At 51.8% G+C, this 20,984-nt stretch overlaps 1 protein-coding gene across 2 annotated transcripts in view; it reads left to right on the plus strand.

Annotated features, from left to right (window-relative positions):
• The window catches only part of LPCAT1 (lysophosphatidylcholine acyltransferase 1), a 36,624-nt gene extending 15,829 nt beyond the window's left edge, over positions 1-20,795 (plus strand). Inside the window, exons 2-14 of one of the 2 annotated variants that reach the window (XM_036308633.1) lie at positions 610-752; positions 2,737-2,951; positions 4,866-4,978; positions 6,227-6,287; positions 6,830-6,888; positions 8,831-8,865; positions 10,017-10,071; positions 11,726-11,808; positions 13,992-14,117; positions 14,707-14,860; positions 16,519-16,617; positions 16,870-17,011; positions 18,457-18,782. In XM_036308633.1, the coding sequence (XP_036164526.1) occupies positions 610-752; positions 2,737-2,951; positions 4,866-4,978; positions 6,227-6,287; positions 6,830-6,888; positions 8,831-8,865; positions 10,017-10,071; positions 11,726-11,808; positions 13,992-14,117; positions 14,707-14,860; positions 16,519-16,617; positions 16,870-17,011; positions 18,457-18,641 (1,470 nt within the window). In that variant the 3' untranslated portion in view covers positions 18,642-18,782. Of the gene's footprint in view, positions 1-609; positions 753-2,736; positions 2,952-4,865; positions 4,979-6,226; positions 6,288-6,829; positions 6,889-8,830; positions 8,866-10,016; positions 10,072-11,725; positions 11,809-13,991; positions 14,118-14,706; positions 14,861-16,518; positions 16,618-16,869; positions 17,012-18,456 lie in introns of both variants that reach the window. The other variant, XM_036308632.1, reaches the window with a different exon arrangement.
• Positions 20,796-20,984: the final 189 nt, after the last annotated feature.

The raw sequence follows: 20,984 nt of genomic DNA on the forward strand, positions 1-20,984 counted from the left end.
CTCGGCTGAACCCACGTGTCCATCATTCCCACTCCCCGTGTTTGCACTATCCCCTCACCTGCAGGGCCTGCCCCTGCCCACAGAGCCCCAACCCACCTTCCTGGCGTCCTCCCAGCTAGACCCGCGGTGGCACATTCTCTGCTGGGCTCGTGCCCTATAACTTCCTTGGGCTGCTAAGCCCCCCGAATTCCCTGGTCTTCCTGGGGCCTAGTCTTGCCAGCCCCACCCCTGCCATCTTGCCATTTCACAGATGACATCTTAGTGCTGTGACAGTGTCCTCGTGTCATATAAGGCTCGGGCTCAGACTGCCTGCAGGTGTGGGAGTTGGGGCAGAGCACTGTTGACTACTTGAGAGGGTCCCCCAACTCCAGTCCTCGGCCTCCCACAGGGGTGACTTTAGGACTAGGATGGAGCGGGAAAGGGGTAGCAGGTCCCCTGTAACCTGGGTAAGGTGTCGCTGCTGCTCCAGCCACCTGACTGTTCCTGAGATGAAAGTACTCTGGCCAGGGCAGGTCCAGCGCCAGTGCCTGGTAGCTTCCACACGAGGATTCCAGAGGAGAGGTTCCCTGATGACCGTGCTTCTGGAACAACCTCAGTCTGTCTCCCCAGATCGCGGTCATGACGCTGACGCTCTTTCCCATCCGGCTGCTGCTTGCCGCCTTCATGATGCTGCTCGCCTGGCCCTTCGCGCTCGTCGCTTCCCTGGGACCCGCTGAGAGGGACCCGGAGCAGCCCCTGGCCTTGTGGCGGAAGTAAGTCCTGTCAGTGGTGCTCTGATGTGGGGAGTCACAGGGCCATGTCTTTGTTCTCACAACTTCTATCCACCCAGTGTTTATCCTCCCCTTCCCGGGGCATTGTGTGCCAGGGCTGCGCTCTCCGGGCTGGGACACTGCGACTCCTGCCACACCCCTGCCATGGTCTCCAGCTTCCAACAGGGTCCTTCCAGCCACATGGCTGCTATTTCCATGTCCCCCAGCCCTCAAACCCCAGTGTGGGATGTGGGGCGTGCAGGAGGCAGCCGATAAAGGATTCTCATCATTGATGTTTGTATCTCTCTCTCCTCCCTTCCTTTGAAATCAATAAAAATATATTTAAAACAAATGGGAGAACAAACTGCCCACTGAACTGAGAGGAACACACAATGACTTGTGCCCAAGTGTGGGACCCAGGGAGGCAAGAGGAAACAGGTTTTGAAATAACAGGGCTCAGAGCATATGCCCTTCGACCTCGTGCACAATGGGGAGCACACTTGTGCAGTGAGTGGGGAGGTGGGTCCTCCCCGCTGTGCACAGCTGTGCGGCTCTGAGTAGACCGATGTTAGGTTAGGGAGCCTTTTTGTTCAATGTATGTTAGTGTCATTCAAAAGTTCCTAAAATAAAAATCTTAGGTTTTGTTAATGAAAGGAAGTGCGCCCTTTCACAAAAGTCACTTACTCTAAGTCACTTACTTTCAAAACACACAGTGTTGTAAAAACTAGTATCTTCTTGCAACACCTGATCAGCAGGCCGACACCTGAGCCAGGCGGGCTGTGGTAATGGTCGTCTTGGTTCTGACACACAAACACACCTAGCTCATGTGGTAGAAAGAGGGTGTCTTAGTCCTGTCAGGCTGCCTTAACCAAGTACCACCAGCCGGGACTAAACAACAGATATTCATGCCTGGAGGCTGGAAGTCGGAGGCCAGGGTGCGGGCATGGCTGACTTTCTGGGAAGGGTCTCTTCCTGGCTGCAGATGCCACCTTCCCCCTGTGTCCTCACAGGACAGTGTTCTGATCTTTCTTCCTCTCCTTATAAAGCACTGATCCTATCAGATGCAAGCCCTACCCTATGATCTCATTTCACCTTATTTCAAAATATTGGGGATTAGGGCTTCAACATAGGAGTTTGGGGGACATGGTTCAGTCCCGAGTGCTCCGTGTGGGGACTCTGCTCTCAGATCTGAGAAGTCCATCTTCATGACAGCCTGGTGCCATGTGTGCACTGGAGACCAGGGCCTGGACTTGAACTTACTTTCAGCTTTTCTCTGCTATCCTGAAAACATCCCCCACCCCGAGATCTTAGCTTGGGATTGCCCTGGAGAAGCCCAGCAGCCCCCACCTGCCCTCCAGTATGCAGCCTAGCTGCCTCGAGACCTGCTGCCCAGGGACTGGCCCTGCATTGAGCTTGAAGCTCCTTGCAACTCCAGGACATGGCCCAGTCCCTTCCTGTCCTCGCAGTCCCAGGATGTGGCCTCAGGCCCCTCCTGTGCATCGTCAGCTGTCATTGCTTCATGGTGGTGGGGGGAAAGGGGAATAGTAGGTGGAGTGTTCCATCAACACACGGGCCAGCTCTCACCTCTCCCATTGTCCGGGTGCTTGCTCCCTTTTGTAGCAAAACCATTTGTAACATGCAGATCAGCAGTCTCCAGGACCACATGGATCTCAAAGACCCAGGTGGACTGGGCTCTTGTCCCACTCTTCACACGCCTGTATGTTCAGGGACCAACACCCAGAGTTCGATGTCAGGACGCTCCCTCCACCTGGACACACTGTCTCCTCAGTGTCCAGTTATCCCCCCACCTCTGTGACCCTTTACCCGCCATGTGCCCCTTCTTGTTTTGCTGGCTGCGTCTACCTCTCCCCGGCCTCGGCTGCAGCGAGTCCCTGTGCTCTCCTGGTGAGCTCATCTGGTTCAAGGATGTCCACGACTGTCCGCAGGAAGAAGGAGACTCCCGTTTGACTTTCACCCTCTCTTGCAGGGTCGTGGACTTCCTGCTCAAGGCTATTATGCGGACCATGTGGTTCGTCGGTGGCTTCCACCAGGTGACCGTGAAGGGGCGGCAGGCCCTGCCTACCGAGGCAGCCATCCTCACCCTGGCACCACACTCCTCCTACTTCGATGCCATCCCCGTCACCATGACCATGTCCTCCATCGTGATGAAGGCCGAGAGCAGAGACATCCCGATATGGGGAAGTGAGTGAGGCCCTCCCGGCCCGCCCTCGGTGCAGGTCACTCCCATGTGAAATAGGCCCTGGGTTTGCGTCCCTGTTATCTTTCCTTTGTTGTGATTTCCTCTGCAATAGTCATTGTGGGTTTTATTTTTCATTACTGCCCTTAAATATAATTTGTTGAATTACTTCTTCAAGTTCTATCACCGAGGATCCTAAAAGTCTGGGCACAGCACAGGGCTCCGTCCCAGCACACTAGTTATTGTTCTCGAAACCCAGGCACAGGAGGGTCCCTAGACTTCATGGTAGATCACTGTGGCTTAAAACAACAGAACTGTCTGCTCTCATTCTGGAGCCAGAAGGCCCTCATCACATTATCTCAAGACTGAGCCCCTGATGGGACTTGGGGGGCAGAGCGGCCTTCCTGCCTCCCCAGCTCCTGATGCTCAGGCATCCCTGGGCCTGCGGTCCAGTCATTCCACCTCTTTCTCCATTGTCCCAGGGCCTCTGCCTGTGTCTGTGTCTCTGTGTGTCTTATAATCCAGGGTGAGCTCACATCAAGATCCTTACCTGTTTTAAAATGTCATATTCACAGATTCTGGGGGCTAGGACATAGGCACATCTTTTTGGGGTCACCGTGGAGCACACTCACCATTATTGTGGAGGCTGTAAGGAATCCTGGGCACTCTAGGTGGCCCCCTGGGTGCTCTACATGGTCCCCTCACTTCACAGATGAAAGCACTCTCATGCCAAGCCTGGCCCAGCCCTTCTGGAGCACTGCCCATGGTGCCCCTGGAGGGTTGGCCAGCCTGTGCCAGGTTTGCATCCCCGTGGTTCCTCCAGCTGCTCTGCCTGGGCCCTGCCTCTCCTCTCCTCCTCGCCAACCAGCCTCTGCCTTTTTTTTTTTTTTTCCAAATCCTCACCCAAAGATAATTTTTATTGATTTCGAGAGTGAGGAAGAGAGAGAGAGAAACATCCATGTGAGAGAGAAACATCGATCGGCTGCCTCCTGTACCCACTCTGACTGGTGGATGGAACCCACAACCTGAGTATGTGCCCTGACTGGGAATTGAACCCATGACCTTTCAGTGCACAGGACAAACATTCTAACCAACTAAGCCATACAGGCTGCCTTTTAAATCTCACGTGGGTTCTGGAGCAGGACTTGTCTAGCAGAGGCAGGCGATGGTTCTCTCCCTCTGTGTCTGTTACCCCTTCTTATGAAACCCAGTCACTGATTAGGACCCACTTCAATCCAGACTACCTCCCTGTACCTTGAGTACACCTGCAAGTATCTTCTTTCTGCCTGGCCACTGTGGCTCAGTGGTTGAGCATTAACCCATGAACCAGGAAGTGTCAGTCATTTTGATTCCCAGTCAGCGCAAATGCCTGATCCCCGGTGTGGGAAATGTAGGAGGCAGCCAGTCAATGATTCTCTCTCATCATGGATGTTTCTATCCCTCTCACCCTCTCCCTTCTTTTCTCTGAAATCAATACATATTTTTAAAAAATATATCTTCTTTCCAAATAAGATCACTCTCACAGGTGTTTGGGGCTAGGACATCAGCATATCTTTTTGAGGGACACAGTTAACCCCACAACAGGAGCCACGTGTCCTGGGCCCTGCGACTCTGAGTTCATGGCCCTCACACCCTTCTTTATTTACAGTGACAGAGGCTGTCTGCTCCCTGATGGGTCAGCCTTGTTCTGCTCTTTCCCTGATTAACCTCCTGTGGACTCTCAGTGTTGTTACTAAGGCTTCATGCTGTCCTCTAAGTTTACTGGAAGCTTTGGTGGTTTCCCAGTTCCCTGTGGCCAGGCATGGACTCCCACCCACCCCGTGGTACAGCCCCTGGGACCTCTAGGGGTCTCACCTCTCACCAGATCCTGCTCAGCGGAAGTGGTGTATCCCCACATGACATCTCCCCTTCCCTTTCAGCTCTGATCAAGTACATACGGCCTGTCTTTGTGTCCCGGTCAGACCAGGATTCTCGCAGGAGGACCGTGGAGGAAATCAAGAGACGGGCGCAGTCAAACGGCAAGTGGCCACAGGTAACCGGGCCCTGCTTGCGTTTGAGTGGATTTATTCCAGAAGTTGTGAGCTTAAAGACTGAGGGGAGAAGAAATAAAAGGGCCAGAACCTGCCTTCCATAGGGGCTGGCTGTGTTTAGTTTCCTTTTATTTCTGATGAGTGTAAATCCAAGAATCTGCTAAATATCAGGTACTTTTGATTCTGGAATTTTAAAATTAAAAGAAAGAAGAAGAAACCATTCAGACTTGTATCTCAAGTTCCCACAATCGTCTTTATTGACAACAAATCTTTGTATAAGTTCTGAGTCAGAAAGAGCTGCTACCCGGTCCGCGGGGTCGGCAGGACCTCGGTTCTGAGCAGAGCATTCGTCTATAAGGTGCCCACTGCTTCGGGGTCATGGGCTGAGCTTCCTGTGTGCATCTGGTTTCTGACCCAGGCCGTGAGGCGCAGGCCTCAGCTGCTGTTATCCGTCGAAGTGTTTGACCCAAGCTGTAATTTTCTTCTTTTAAACTGTGCTGACATTCAGAAGCTGGAAATCCCCCCAGACTCTGGGTTCTGGCTGCTCAGGAAACACAAGGGGGGCTGGCTCCCAGCACCTGTACCCATGGGCAGCCACTTGGAGTGGTTCCCTGGCTGCCACCCCTACCAGTGCAGGCCATTCCTGCCCCTCCTTCAGCTTACCTGCCAGACCCTCGGGGATGCCAGGGTTGGACCCCTGGTGGCTCTTTGTTATCTGGAGGTGGTCTGCCCTTCAGGGACCAGAATTGAAAGCACCCACACAGGTGGTATTTTTCAGCTATGGGGAAGGTGTTACTGTGGATTCTGTTGGGGTTTCCACTTGCCGGCCAGCACCCCCATCCCCAGGGCCATTCCGTGTCCCGAGTCCTTTAGCCACACGCTCTCATCTGTGTGTCCCTGTCCCGCTCTGCCTCGGGACGCCTGCTCCCGCTGACAGCCTGTTCTGTGCAGTTGTGTCTGGTCCTTGAAGCAGCCAGGAGGCAGGGACCACAGTTAGCATATGCAACTCCCTGGTCTAAGAAGGTACATGCTGTTGTCTACTTGCGTTGCTTCCAGATTTTAATAAATTTCATAGAGAAGAAATCAGCATAATCTTCCAAAATGCATTTTACCTTGTTCAACTGAAAATGATTAAAGTGTCTAAATTATGTCAGCAGTAGGGAAATAGATTGTGAAAATTGGCACCTGTGAATTCTGAATTATGTCTCTTTATTGCTGAACTCTTTTTTCTCTTCTTTTTTTATTTCAAGATAATGATTTTTCCAGAGGGAACTTGTACCAACAGGACCTGCCTAATTACCTTCAAACCTGGTATGTAGGTTTTTTTCCAATGTTTTTATTGATTCCAGAGAGAGAAAGGAAGCAGGAAGGAGGGATAGAAGCATCAATGATGAGAATCATCGATCGGCTGCCTCCTGCACGCCCCCCACTGAGGATCGAGCCCACAACCTGGGCATGTGCCCTGATTGGGAATCGAACTGTGACCTCCTGGTTCATGGGTCAGCGCTCAATCACCGAGCCACACAGCCAGGCTGTAGTTTTCTTAATTATTTTTTTCTCCTTGAAAAAGTGGGGGAGACCCTCACTCCCACCAGTGCTTCCAGTTGTCCTATCAAAGTGCAGCTCAGCCTGGAGACACTCCTGTCTGCCTCCTGCCAGCAGGGTTGTGACCCTGGAATTCTCTGTATTTTCCACCAGCACAGATGGGGAGGGACCTTCCAGGCATTGGGTTGCTGCTAACCAGGAAAGCCTGGCAGGAAATCCCATTTTATTCTGAGGCCAGCATGAGCCACGCAGGCACAGGACCTGCCACCCTGGCAGTAAGACGGTTCCTGTGTCCCTTTTCTCTGCAGGTGCCTTCATCCCGGGAGTTCCTGTCCAGCCGGTGGTCCTGCGGTACCCAAATAAGCTGGTGAGTGTGTTCTGCGGATCTGTGTTCAGGCGGAAGCCCTGGGAGTGAGAACTGCAAGGTGTTTGAACACACGGGTTTTCCAGTCAACCCTGCTATGCCGAATATTCCCAAATATTCACGCACAGAATCCTGCCTTCATAGGTCAGGGAGTGGTCCTCCTCTCATGTGATCGATCCTGACATTTTCATGTGAACGTCCCCCCTCTCTGCCCAGTGTCCTCAGCAGCTGTCACTATCCAGTTCACACTCTAGGAAAATTATAAATTAAGAATATTCAAGTTCTGAAAGGCTGGAGGCAGCAGGAGAGAAAGGAGTTAGGTGACTTTGTGGTTCATGTGCCTTTATCTTGCTTCTGTTGTGTGCAGAGGTTTTGTTTGTTCCAAGAGAACAAAATAAAAGAAGGGGTGTTTGGGGCTCAGAGCTCCCAGACAATCTTGATGGATCCCCAGCTCAGAGGCAGAGCTGGGACAGGACCTCAGAGCAGGTTCAGCCAGGGCCCTGCTGGTCTGTGCGTCGACATCTGCAAAGCAGCCATGGCTGCCCCCTTCTCCCAGGTGCCCTGTGGTAGCGGTTTTCATGCTGGCTGCGTCTCACTTCTGTAACCCCGTCCGTGGGTGTCATCTCACCTTGATGGGCTAAGGGCCTTTGCAGCCGAGAGAGGTCCAAACACACTCCGCCCTGCCTGGGCCCTGGACACACGGGAGTGGTTCTCCGCTGAGGCACCTGAGGCAGATCTGCTCGTAACACGGAGCTTTCTCTCCGTTGCAGTATCTTTATGACAGCAAAGGAAGAAACCTACCAGCCAGGACATGGTGGGCTCTGGAGTCCCTAGTTTAGACGGTGCAGAATTACATGTGACATCTGGGCCAGGCCTATAGGGTCTGAGATTTGCACACTGGGCCTAAGGGTGTAGACAGGCGCAGTGGAGGCTCTCTGAGTGGCCATTAAATAAATGTCAGTCAGAACTGGTCGCCACGCAGACTGACAGATAAAATTGTTCTCGCAGCACAGCTGAAACTGAAGAGGTGTGTTTGTTTGTCAGTCTCTGCAAATAAGAGAATCTGTCATTGGTGTGTAGAATTCTAGATTTTCCATTTTTTTAGTTTGTCCCATGAACGTATTGTAAGCAAGGTTTCTTATAGGTTCCAGAGCATGCAGCTCGGGTGTCAGAGACACCTGCTTTGCCTGTTTGTGGCCCATGTCCTGTGTTCAGCTGCATAGCCACAGACATAGCCCACTGCTGGCAGGTTTGAGCACAGACCTGCACAGAGGGGGCCACATGGGTGGCAGGGAACCCCATGCCAGGGGTTTTTGGAGCCTGTGAGAGGTGTGCATGGGTGTCAGGATTACAGAAGGAAAAAGCCTCCATAGGTGACCTTTGTCAGGGTACAAACAGGCACCTGTCCTCCAGTGTCCCACCTCGGTGACTGCTGAGGCTGAGAATGGAGAGCGTCAGAAATGCCCAGTGGGGATCTGGCCTGGCACGGGAGTGCGGGAGACATGGCTCTACAGTGGCTTGTTCTACCCCTTCCCAAACCTGGGGCCAACCTGCTAGAGTTAGGGGTGCAGGCAGGTGTGGTGTTGGAATTTGGCTGGGTGTCACAGGCCCTCATGAGCAAGTCTGAGGGAGCAGATGGACAAAGTCTCCTTGTTGTTAGTTGAGGTTGCCAGGGATACCTGGGGGGTAGGGGGGGAGGGCAGGAAAAGGAGCTTGGAGGGGATCTTAGGTGGTGAGCACCCACCTTCTTCTCTGCCCCAGAATGGACTTGGGAGGATGAGGAGCTCAGCATTTGGAGTCAGAGGAAGGTTAGAATAAGGGCAGGGAGGAGGGCAGCAGAGGAAGTTAGGATAAGTGCAGGGAGGGAGGGACCCGTGTGGCATCCCCAGGAATTTCTGATGCCCAACTCCCAGTCATGTTTTATCCATTCATTTCTTGCCCCCAGGACACCATCACGTGGACGTGGCAAGGCCCCGGAGCGTAAGTCAGACATTGTGCTGTCTCATTTGTCCTGTCCTCCCGGGAAAGTGCTCCAGTTAATTTAGCAAATGTGAAACCTGAACACGTGACCCGCTGCTATTTGACAGCAGTTAGGTTCACCCTGTTGTGGAAACTGAATGTAAAAATCTGGTATGTCCTCACACCCTGGGTTCCGGGACTTAAGTTCATTGCCTTCAGCCCCACTGGGAAGATAATTGTGAGAACCTTTCTCTTCCCGCCTTGCGTCTGTCAGCTTAGTGATTACCATCCTGTCCCTGGAAAAGACAGCAGACTTCCAGGGGCTGCCCTCCTCTTGCTCAGCTATTGGGGGGTGGGGGTGGGGGGGAGGGTGGAACATGGGATCCAGGCACATTAGGCCTCCAGGGTGCTGCCATGTGAGCTGGTTTTTGGAAATGGAAGTGTGGGTGCTGAGGCCAAGCAAGAGCCCGCCCAGGCCCCCAGGCCTTGTCCAGTGCTTGGAACAGAATGCGCGGGAGGTGCCGTGAGGAGCGGCTTGTCCGAGTGGTGGTCCTCACGTTTCTGAGGCTGGAGTGTGGGGGTGGGTGGTGAGAAGCTGGGAGAAGGGCTGGAAGGGGCTCCTGGTGGCCTGGGCTTGAGGCTGTCGATGAGGCCAAAGTCGGGTGTGTAAGAGTGTTACAAGGGAGACTGTGTATCCAGGGAGTAGTGAGCGAAGGCCCAGGGGTGGGATTCTGGATGGCTCCCCATTTCCAACTTCTGCAAATAAAAAATTTAAAATGCTGGTTCTGAAGTCAGGAACTCTGGGAGCCAGGCATGGGAGTGGCATAAGCGAGGGCCTGTCCAGTCTGCGCTGCCGTGAGATGACTGGGTGAGGACCGATGGGCAAGGTTTCCTGAGCTGGAAGACAAACTTGAGAAGCAGTGGCTTGCAGGGCATACTAAAGCTGCAGATATGGGCGTGTTTAATAAAAACAGTGAAGACAGCTATGTAATAAAAGTAGCCTTTTTTCTCACTGTTGTATTTTAAGATTTAGGTTTGGGCTGAAGAAGGCTCAGCATCTGTCTCCTGAAGGAGAATTAACTGCCCAGTACTGCCCTCTGCAGGGCAAGGGGGTTGAAGATTTTGCTAAACGGAATCTTCTCACCAATGCTATAAATCTGTTTGTTTTTAAGGTTAGAAATCCTGTGGCTCACCCTGTGTCAGTTTCACAATCAAATTGAAATTGAGGTTTGTATAAATATAGTGTTACACAATGTTACATTGGGGTTATAAATACATTGTATCAAGGTCTTTTATAGATACGATGTTATGTTGTCTGTATAGATACAATGTTATATAGGTGTCTATGTGGATATGGTGTTAGTGGTATCTTGGGTTTTATATAGACACAATGTTACATTGATATCTCTACAGACACAATGTTATGTCATCTCTCTCTTGGAACCCTTGCCATTTCTCATGGCTCCTTACTAGTAGAGGTGCTTCCCAGTAGTTTTGCATCAATCGCTTGTGTCTCTTGGGTGATTTTTAATCTATTCAGATACAGTTTTTTAAATCAACAAGGAAGGTAACCCCGTCATGCTTTTATTATGGTTAGTGCAGCTTAAGGCATATAAAATTGACACATATGCAATGAATAAATTTTTTAGCTTTATTTTTACTTGATACTAATACTGCTGAATTCACACTGCTAAATTTGTCATACTGTCATCCTCTCTTTGATACTTGGTCAGATCATGTAGTCTGCCTTTGAGTTTGCATCCCACTGGATGTATCAGACAAAGTCACAACACCCATCCTCTCATCTAAATTAAGTACAGCTATATTTGTTCAACTTGTAAATTTAATCTGAGTGGATGAGGAATAGAGTTTATTTTCTTAAAAAGGGAATTACCAGGCTACTCCTGCACCTGAAAATTAAAGATGAGTCATACGCAACTTAAGTATTTAATGAAACACTTTACTACCTTCCAATCAATTTTGCAGAGTAACACTGACTACAAATGAGCAGGCTTTCCGCCAAGTTTTTCATTTCAGTAGAATGTAAGCCACTTAATACTCAGGGCTGAGCCAAGGGTAGCAGCCCCACAGCTTAGGACATTTTATGTGGCTTGCCTGCTGGTGGCTCGGAGCACAGTGGAGCCAGGCTCTGAGAAAGACAAGCTGGGCCTGCCCTGGGCCACCTGGTAGAAACAGCTCTATTTCAGCTCTGGCTTCTTCTTGTGAGCATTGAAAAGAGGCTTCGTGGCTTGTGAAATCCCTCTAAACATAATTCCTGGTGTTTCTCCTCTGAGACGCTGGTGCTAATGTGAGGAACTGTTGCAATTTGCGTCCTTCTTTTCAATGTAGCTGTAAGCAAAAGGTTCAGTTATGAGAATTGATAGTATTTCGGGATATTCCTTGATTCTTAAATATTAGTGTTAAAGAAAACGGGCTCAGTGGTGATTGTTTGCTTTTTCTGCATGGTAGGACTTATTTAAAACATTGGATAGATGTTCAAAAGCTAATAATCTTTTACGTAAAAATAGTTTGTTGTGTTATCCTCAACACAAAACTGAGACCTTTAGAAATAAATGCACACATGTCATTCTTTTATATCTAAAAACTAAGCCCCTATGTGAAATTACAAATACAGTGTACCGGCCACAGCTGCGGTGTCCGGGGAGTGGGTACTCCTAGTGAGGAATGGCGAGTTGTGAATTTTCACACACACACACACGTGCATATATGTGCGCGTGTGACCACTTCAAAGATGATTCTAGCGGGAAGTGCTTTGACAGATCTTAACTTTTTCAGACTCACAGTTGTCACTATAGTGGCATTGGTAAGGGGGGTGTCTTGTGATACTGTGCCAGTAACACAGCCTTCTCTGTGTGCTTAGTTCCTTCCGGTGTACAACCCTTCAGAGGAGGAAAAGAAGGACCCCACCCTGTATGCCAGCAATGTGCGACGCGTCATGGCTGAGTGAGTGCACCCTCTGTCTCCTCCTGGCCTCCTGATTTCCTTTCCCTAAGTATTACCCAGCACTCTTGTTTACCTGCTATTTTCCTCCTCAGTGCTGCTAAAAACAAGAAAGCCAGTAGCTTTAGGAAGATGGGTTCTTGCAAAAGCTAGTGAACAGCATGGACTCGGCCTATTGGACATACACTTTATGTCTCCTGTTTTTGTCAAATGACATTTCTGCTTGTTCAGCATTTGGAAGATCCTTAAACATCACTTAGTTTCACTCATGTCAGGTGTGCCCATAGCCATCAGTCACCCAGGTGCCGCATGTGTGGGCGCCCCAGTGTGACGGGCAGCAGAGCTGTCAGTGAGAGCAATGGCCTCTGCAGATTTCAGGGTCTGTCTGGGCTGGAATGTTCTCGAAGCTTCTCTCTCCATCTACCCACGCAGTGTTTATTAGTGTTCCTGCTCCATCTCACCAAGTTCAGTGTGGTAATTGTGCACCTAAGCTTGTACAGTAGCTCCTCCCACTTGTACTGCACCCGTGCCACAGTCAGGAACGTGCTCACCTCCTATTTCTGGCCATTCCCAGCTTGTTCCAGGTAGTGGTAGTGTCAGCTCTTACACCTGCCCCTCTAACCGCCTTCATCCCTCCCATCCCGTCTTCTCCCCTCTCCTCCTCTCTCCTGTTCCAGGGCAGCAGGGGCTGCCTCTGACTTTGGCCACCTCGGTGCCTGCAGGGGGCTCAGCAGCTCAGCGGCTCTGACAGTGAGTGCCACTCGTTGGGGGTCCACGCGGCTGCAGAGGGGGCTTTAACAGTTGCTATTGCTGACCTGTGTGGCTTAGACTTCTAAGATAAAGCATTTCGGTATGCACATTGCACCCCATTTTAATGCATTCTATAAGACTCCACTGAGCAAAATCATGCATCTCACCTCAACATACATGAATTAACACTCAGCAAGCTGTCTTGTCTTTGTCCACGGGCTCCTCAGGAAATTGGGCGCTAGGGATAGAGTGCAGTGAGACACTCATCCCCTTGCCTTGGGCTCCCCGCTCCCCCCCCTCACACACGAAAAACTCCCTCTTCTTTTCCCTCTCTGATTCACACTGGCCACCAGGATGTGCTTGATCCTCAACTTTTGGGAAGTCAGGGTACTCAGTAACACCCTTGTTTAACCTCTTGATAAAAAAAAAAATAATGTCCATCCATGGAATTGCAGGCTCAACAGGTTGGGTATAAATATTCTTAGTACACACTGAAATAAATTACCTGTTAACATTTTTAAAGATATGTATCCTAAAGAAACTGTCCATATTAATTCAAAGGAAGAGGATAACCCATGGGTCACCCCCTCGCCTCAGCGGCTGCAGGAGAATTTCAGTGGGTTGTCACCTCTCTCATCTCTAGTTCTCACCTTCAAATGCACCTGGGAGGGGCCAGGATCCCCAGGGGCTCTGTGGACAGCCCCTCAGCCAGCCTCATCCCCCTTCCTGAGGAATAATTCTGGCTTCTGTCCCCCAAGGATTATACCTGAGTTTGTCAAGGAGAATGTCAAAGTCACTGTTTCCTTCTCATGTGATTGCAACAGGAACTTTTATCAAATGACTGAAGCCCATTCAGTTATTGGGGTGGGGAGAAGTTTAGTTTTCTATACTTGGTAGATTTCCTACCTCGAGTGTTTTCTTTAACAGGAAAGGTTATTTCTCATGAACCCTGATCCATCTCTGAGAATGGCCAAGTTCTGACTCTCCCAGCTTCAGGGAGGTGTCAGCTCTGAGAAGAGCGATCCCTGGTCACTTGTGAAGAATTGAGCTTCTCCAATAAACACCCCGTGGGGTGGTGGTGTCGTCTTTAAGGCCCAAATGCATGGTTGTTTCCTAATGGGGTGCAAGCTTGGGCAGCCCAAGTTCTAAGTAATTGAAATTTAGGGTCAGCTATTAGGCATTTATGTTTAGTACTAAACATGACCTTCCCACATTGCCCTTCTGTGCATCTCGGCGTTCAGAGTCCTCCCTCATGTACTAACTGCTGTGTGAGGAGGTACCCCAGGGGCTCAGAGCAGGGTGCAGGACACGCATGCAGCACTGCCTCTGCCAGGGTGTCTGCCATCGGAGCAGACTCAAAGAGACCACAGGGGCTCCTGTGACTTGGGACCGCTGCCATGCAGGGCGCTCATGGCAGGGCCTCCTCTCTGCTGCAGGGCCCTGGGCGTCTCCGTGACCGACTACACCTTTGAGGACTGCCAGCTGGCCCTGGCGGAAGGACAGCTTCGGCTCCCTGCAAACACCTGCCTTCTGGAATTCGCCAGGCTGGTGCGGGGCCTGGGGTGAGTGCCTGGGTTTTTTTACTCATGATCAGTTCGTCAGAAAGGGTACTCCCTCGAATGCTGTGACAAGCGTTGGGGCTGTGATGTGTGACAGGGCAGGTGCGATGTGTTCAGCAGTGAGGAAAAGCTTTGTGATGGACCAAAACTCCGGGCAGAACCGCACAGGGGCCTCCACCCTGCAGGTGTTGGGGACCAAGCTGGAGGTCGAAGCTGCGCCTGGGGCTGCCCGATGTCACTCGAGACAGGGCATCAAGGAGAGCTGGAGTGCTTGTTCTGGCAGTCTGGTCATTTTCCTCTTTTCTGTGCCAACTTCAGCCCACACTGAAGTCCCGAAAAGCCCCTCATGGCTGGTGCCACGCTCTCTGGAGCTGCCCCCGAAGGACGTCCTGCTCACAGGCCGCCCTGCCGAGGGGTGTACATGCTTAGGCAGAGCATTGCGTGCCTTCAAGTTATTAGAAGCCTGTTCTTGAAAACTAGCAGCTTGGTCTATAAGTCATGCTGATAATTTGTTGGGTCTTAAAACCGTAAGCCTCCTATTTTTGGCATTCTGTGATTTTATTGAAAAAAAACTTCCTCTCTCTTTATTTAGCCTAAAACCAGAAAAACTTGAAAAAGATCTCGATAGATATGCGGAAAGTGCTGGAATGAAGAGGGGGGCAAAGATCAACGTCTCAGAGTTTGCGGCTTACCTGGAAGTGCCTGTCTCCGACCCACTGGCCGACATGTTCTCCCTGTTTGACGAGGTAGCACATCACCCAGTGGGGGTGGCAAAATCTTTGGCTTCAAAGTATACATTGTTTTCCTTGTAATATAAACATTCTGTAGACAGTTTTGGAAGTAGAGCAGGAAAAACCACCCCTCAGTGGCCCCATCCTACCAGCCTACCCTGTCCTCGGGAGTATTTTCTCCCATGGTTTTAAATGCACAAAGAATCTGCCATTTCAGTTAGCATGTGCTGATAAACATGTCTGTAGTTTGTGTTTCCTTAGATCAGATCACTAAAAGGCTGAGTGATATCACACAGCAGGGCTGGCCTAGCCCCTGCCGTGTCCCTCCACTGACCAGCCCAGCCAGGCCTTCAGAATTTCTAAGCATGGCCTCTTTCTGGATGCTTGGCTAAGTGGTTCCCCATCGCCTCTGTCTAAAGCTTGGGAGTCTCCCCCTGGAGAGCAACCCCTCCCCTGTCCACCACACACATCATAGTCAGTCGTATGTGCTGGCTGCACAGAGTCAACACGTCACTGCAGCTCTGGGAATGGGAGTGGCCTTTCATGTTTGGGAGTGGGGGAGACAGAGAACCAGGAGGGCAGGCTGCCATGTAGCCAGAAACCACCCACACCTGGTCACTCTGGACGTTTGAGTCGCAGCGCAGACCCCTGTGCGGTATGTCCTGTAGGAGCAGTCAGCGTGGCACAGTGTGCGTGAAGGGGCTCCTTCAGCCACGAATGTTCCCTGTGAAAAACGTAGTATGTTGTGTGAATAATGGAGCATGTTGCATGTGGACAACATAGTGTGTTCTGTGTGAACACTTAGAATTTCATGTGTGTACAACACAGCATGTTCCGTGTGACAACGTTGCATGTTCTGTGTGGCCACAAGGTGCAGCGTGGTAGAACTCAAAGAAGCTGGTGAGTGATGTGGGCTTTAGAGACCCCATGAGTGTGCAGGTTTGTGGCACCACAGTGTGCAGCTGAGCAGGCGGCCCATCTGGGCGACCCCTGGTGTAAAGCAGCTGTGGGGTGGATTTGTGGCTACATCTCACTCAGGCACTGTGACAACAGGTCAGGTTTGAAATACAAGAGTGAGCATGGTTTCAGCTGGTGACATCCTGGTGATGCATTATCATCACTGAGCACCGGGCATCTTGCCACAGTGTGTGGGTTCATTTTTATTTTTCACAGTGTCAAGGGCACAGTGTTCTTACAAGGTAGGAATATCCTCCATTTCACAGAGAGCCTCAGACCCAAGATTAAACACCTTCCCAGAGTCAGGGGCATAGGCATGGAACCCAGTGTGCTCGGCCTGTGTGGTGTCATCACCTTGGGCTCACCTTTGATTTGCACGCCCACTGTGTGGTCACTAGCAGGCTAGGTTTCACAGCCCAGAAGTGAGCCTCATGGGCAGGTCTGTTTTTCTGGAAGGCAGGCAACAGTCATCATGCTGCACATACTTTCCTGTGCGCCTTCATGTGACAGTCACACTGAAGATTCATTCTAGCAGCCTACAGAGTGGAGAAGCCAGTGGTTAGGAGCGTTCTTCAGATGCTCTCTTCCATGTAGACACATGATCTCAAGTTTGTGTGAAAATAACCTTGTGTTGACACTCAGCAGCCAGTGTTGAACCCCAGCTCCCAGGGAGGTGCCGGAATGCCCCTCCCTGACAGAGCGTCTCTCTTTCGCAGAGCGGGAGTGGCGAGATGGACCCTCGGGAGTACGTGGTCGCCTTGTCTGTCGTCTGCCGGCCTGCCCAGACCCTGGACACCATACAGCTGGCCTTCAAGGCAAGTGCGGGGTTCACATGAGTTTAATTTATGGGGACAGTGAGATGTGGATTACAGGTGGAACACACCTGTAGGTGGGAGGGCGGGTCACGCTAAGGGGCTCAGCATTCCCTAGGGCGGCACGCTGGTTCTGGCCGTGCTGCCAGGTGGGTCAGGGCCTCCGGGAGGAGGAACAGGCCACCCTGGGCAGGCAGTGGGCCTGGCGGGGCCTGAGGATGGAGGAGGAGACCTCGGGGTGACCTTGCTTTGCAGATGTACGGGTCTCAGGAGGATGGTAGCATAGACGAGGACGCCCTGTCCACCATCCTCAAGACGGCATTAGGGGTGGCAGAACTCACCGTGACCGACCTCTTTCGGGCCATCGACCAGGAGGAGAAGGGGAGGATCACGTTTGGTGAGAGGCCCGGGAGCAGGGAGGGTGGCCCACTGGTGCCAGAAGTGAGGACACACATGGAGCCCCCACCCACCTGTGCTTGTCAGGTCACCCTGTGTCTTTTGCAACAGAGATTATCAGGAGGAAGGTTCTTCCTAAAACCTAGCCAGGAAGGGTGGGAGCTTTCAATCTGGCTTCTGCTGGTGATGAATAGAGCCAAATTCCAAGCCCCGTAGACCTGGGACCAGGATGAACGTCGTCCTGGGGGCTGTGGGCACGTGTGCCAGGCCAGGCCAGGGCAGGGCCTCTGCCATCAGGGTTCAGTGCTGGAGCGAGTCACCTGCCCTGAGGACTCTGCTGGACTGCTCCTCTCTGGAAGGTTTGGCTTCATCACCTGTGGCTGCACAGAGCAGGCTGGCCCGGATCCTGGGGGGCCAGGACCTGAAACCGCCTGTGGCTGGGGGGCTGGGCAATAGGATCTCGGAAGGTGTTCTGCTCAGGGCACTGGCCAGAGTGCGCATTTCACAATGAGTAAGTGTTCTTGCTGAAAAACTAGCAGACATTTGCTCAAGAAAGGTCATCGTGCACGTCTTGTTTGGACATGTTTTAAAATTGCATCCAAATGTCAGGCACGGGTGTGGGGTGGGAGGTGGTTGTTATTTGTGTGTGTGTGTGTGTGTGTGTGTGTGTGTGTGTGTGTGTGTGTGTGTGTGTGTCTGTGTCTGCATTAAAGTAGGCCCTGCTTCCCAGTGGATTTGGGGGTTGTTGGTGAGGTTGGTGATGAGCCTGATCAGCTGCAGACTTTTCCAGTAAAAGCCGTTCCAGGTTTCCTACAAGGAGACATGGATGACCCTGGAGCCTGCAGGCTCCTACACCCAAGGCCTCTGAGCATCACCTGCTCTCAGGATGCCTGAATGCAAGCCTGAGGGTGCTCTCCACTCAACACCAGCCCTGGCCACTGGGAGATTCACAGGCAGGGAGGCATTCAGGCCCTGTGACCAGCTTGCAGGGTGACCCTCCATGCACTCATGGTCTCCAGTCAGACATCCATCAGTAGCATCTGCCTCATGGCATCAGTCACCACACGGACGCTCGTCCTGACCCTGAACCAGCTCTTGTGATAAGCAGCACCTCCCTCACATGCATTGAGTCCCCAGAGTGCCCAGAATTGTGCCATTTCTTTAGCTTTCCCCCAAGCAAGAGTAACTGAGTGGATACAGTGGCTGCCCCTTTGCTTTTGCTATGATTTTATGCGCAGCAGAGAAAAACTGAGTGTGGGTCTTGTCCTCACCTCCAAGACCATGAACATAAACCCCACCCCTGCCAGAGCAGTGGCGGGGTGGTGAGTGGGGGGGGGGGGTGTACGGGGGGAGGGGGGGGGAGAGTCACGTAGGCCCAGGGAAGAGCTCCAGACTCTAGATGTCTGCTCCTGAAGCCCCTGTAACCATGTGCCCTCGTCTCTCCAGCCGACTTCGGCAGGTTTGCAGAAACATACCCCGACTTTGCAGAGGAGTATCTGTACCCTGACCAGCCGCCTTTCGAGAGCTGTGCACAGACGCCTCCCGCTCTCACCCCCAACGGCTTCTGTGCTGACTTCAGCCCCGAGAACTCGGATGCTGGGAGGAAGCCTGTGCGGAAGAAACTGGACTAGGACTGAGGGTGCTGGAGAGACGAGACTGCTCCCCGGCAGTCGCCACCCACCTCCGCATGGCCGCGAGCCCTCTGCTGTGACCATCTCCGGGCTCCACTCTCCATGTCGGCTGCTCGGTCACTGTCCCCAGGCCCAAGTGCCAGAGGCTGGGGTGTTTCCATTTTGCTCCTCTGTGGGGCACCGGCCTGAAGGGCGCCTGCGGGGCATCTGGAAGGAAACCTTATGCTCACTCCACCCGGACTCCTCATAGCAAGACCGCGTGGGGCATGTCCTACCCACCTTGGCGGGGCTCAGGGGTCTCCCTGCGGGCAGGTCCTCAGGGGGTGGGTGGACACCAGGTGTGGCTTGTTTTCAAGTGTCCTGGGTTCAGATTGTCATCTCACTCTTTCCACGCGGCCCCTGTTGGTCAGTTCGAGGCACATGCACAGGCGGGCAGCTTCCATGCACACTCAAGAAGCGGGGCATGTGGCATGTGTTCAATTCCAGACAAACCCTGTGTCGACTTGTGGAGTCACAGCGTGGCTGGCCCGCCAGCGGTTTTTAAACATTTTTATATTTGTGGGAGTTCATGAGTATTTTATAAACCTCATTTAGATACTACAGGAAACATTCAGCATTTTTTTTAAAAGAAGAAAGTTGTTTTTCTACTTCATTTTCCTTTGAGGGTCAGAGGATATTTATTTATAGGCCCTTTTTTTGATAGACTCTGAGGCTGTCTGTGGCTTTGACTTCACTCTCTCTGGCCTCTCCACCAGGTCAGTTTCCCTCCTGTTTGGGCCACCAGGAGTTCCAGCCCAGAACTGCTATCTCCCATCCTTAATCCTTTTGAATCCCCCTCTTTTTTTATAAACGTTACCAGCTTGGTATTTCTGTTTTAATATGACGTCATCTACTTCACTGTAGTGTCAGCTCCGAGGCATTGAACATGGGTGGCATGTTTGGCTGTGCACCTCCAGCAGCCCTGGGGCAGCGCGTCCTGCTCGGAGGGTGGCCATCCCTCCCCTGCTCCGGCTCTGGTGAGTGGACAAAGCAGCTGCCCCTGCAGACAGATGAGCTGCATGGACAGACGGACAGGCGGAAACTGGAGAGCAGCACAGCCGGTGATTGCCTCAGGCTGATGCCCCGCCTGTCAGGGTCACAAGGCCGCATAGGTCTGTCAGGGACCAACTCCAGTCCCGCCCTGGGTCAGAGGAGGAGCAATCTCCTGGCACCAGAAGGGGGACACTGTGCTGGTGGTGCCTTTGTTCTTCCTGAAATCCCCTTGGTTCACTTGTTTAGGACAGAATTGGAACCTGTCCTTAAAGCACAATCAAAACCACAGACTCCAGTTGGTGTCCTGAAGCAAAGCCTCTGGGTTCCTTTGGGGGGAATTTATGTTTTTTTCTAAAATGAATTGAATTTTGTATTTGGGGCATCTCTACTGAAAGTGACCACCAGGGCCAGAAGCACAGGGAAGATGTTTACTGATTTCCCGAGGCATCCATGACGTGCATTTCTACCAGTAGACGCCAGGAAAACCCTTAACTCCGGTTCAGCTGTCCCCTCCCCCTGTTCCAGCTGCTCACTGCCAGCCAGGACGCACACAGGGGCGGGTGCTGAGGGCCATCCGGGGCACTCGGGCTGCTGGACACCACAGAAACTCAGATGCAGCCTCGGTGGCTAACGGTGGTTAATTTTATAATCATAAAATGTATAAAGATTCATTTTTCAAAGAGAAAAACCAATGACCAATGAAGGAGGTGAATAAACTAAGATGTTCTGAGGGAGGGGGCCTGAATTTGGCCTCCATCCTCCAGGTCTGTGCATGAAGGGTTTTTTGAATGAAATGCCACAGTGCGTTTTCAGGAAAAAAATCTCTGATAAGCAGACTTTGAATGGATGTTTGCTCCTCCTGATCCCTTTTCTTTCTTGTAGTGACTCAATGGCATTCGGAACTGTGAATGTACATAGTGTCGGAATAAACCCCATTAGTATGAGATGAGGACACGGGCAAGTGCAGCCCTGGCCCCTCCACCTGCAGGGCCCTGTGGGGACATGGGGGTCCTGCTGGGATGGGGGGTCCTGCTAGAACGTGGGGCCCTGCTGGAAAGGGTGCCATGTGAAGAACTTTGGGTTTGTAACGGAATGAATAAAATGTAGTCCTATGTACTTGAAGATGCTCTTTGTTACGTGTAGTTTTTTTATTAGAAAGATAACATTTCTTAGGCTGTGACAGGAGAGGCGGTCAAGATGAGATTCTAGCATGTTTGGGAAGCACAGTGATTGAAGTTCTGTAGAAGCAGTTTCTCGATAGCGAAGGGGCACTGTGGAGTGGCTCGATACCCTGTGGGCAGTGGTGGCATT

Source organism: Myotis myotis, unplaced genomic scaffold (assembly GCF_014108235.1).
Source record: "Myotis myotis isolate mMyoMyo1 unplaced genomic scaffold, mMyoMyo1.p scaffold_m19_p_5, whole genome shotgun sequence".
Lineage (NCBI taxonomy): Eukaryota > Metazoa > Chordata > Mammalia > Chiroptera > Vespertilionidae > Myotis > Myotis myotis.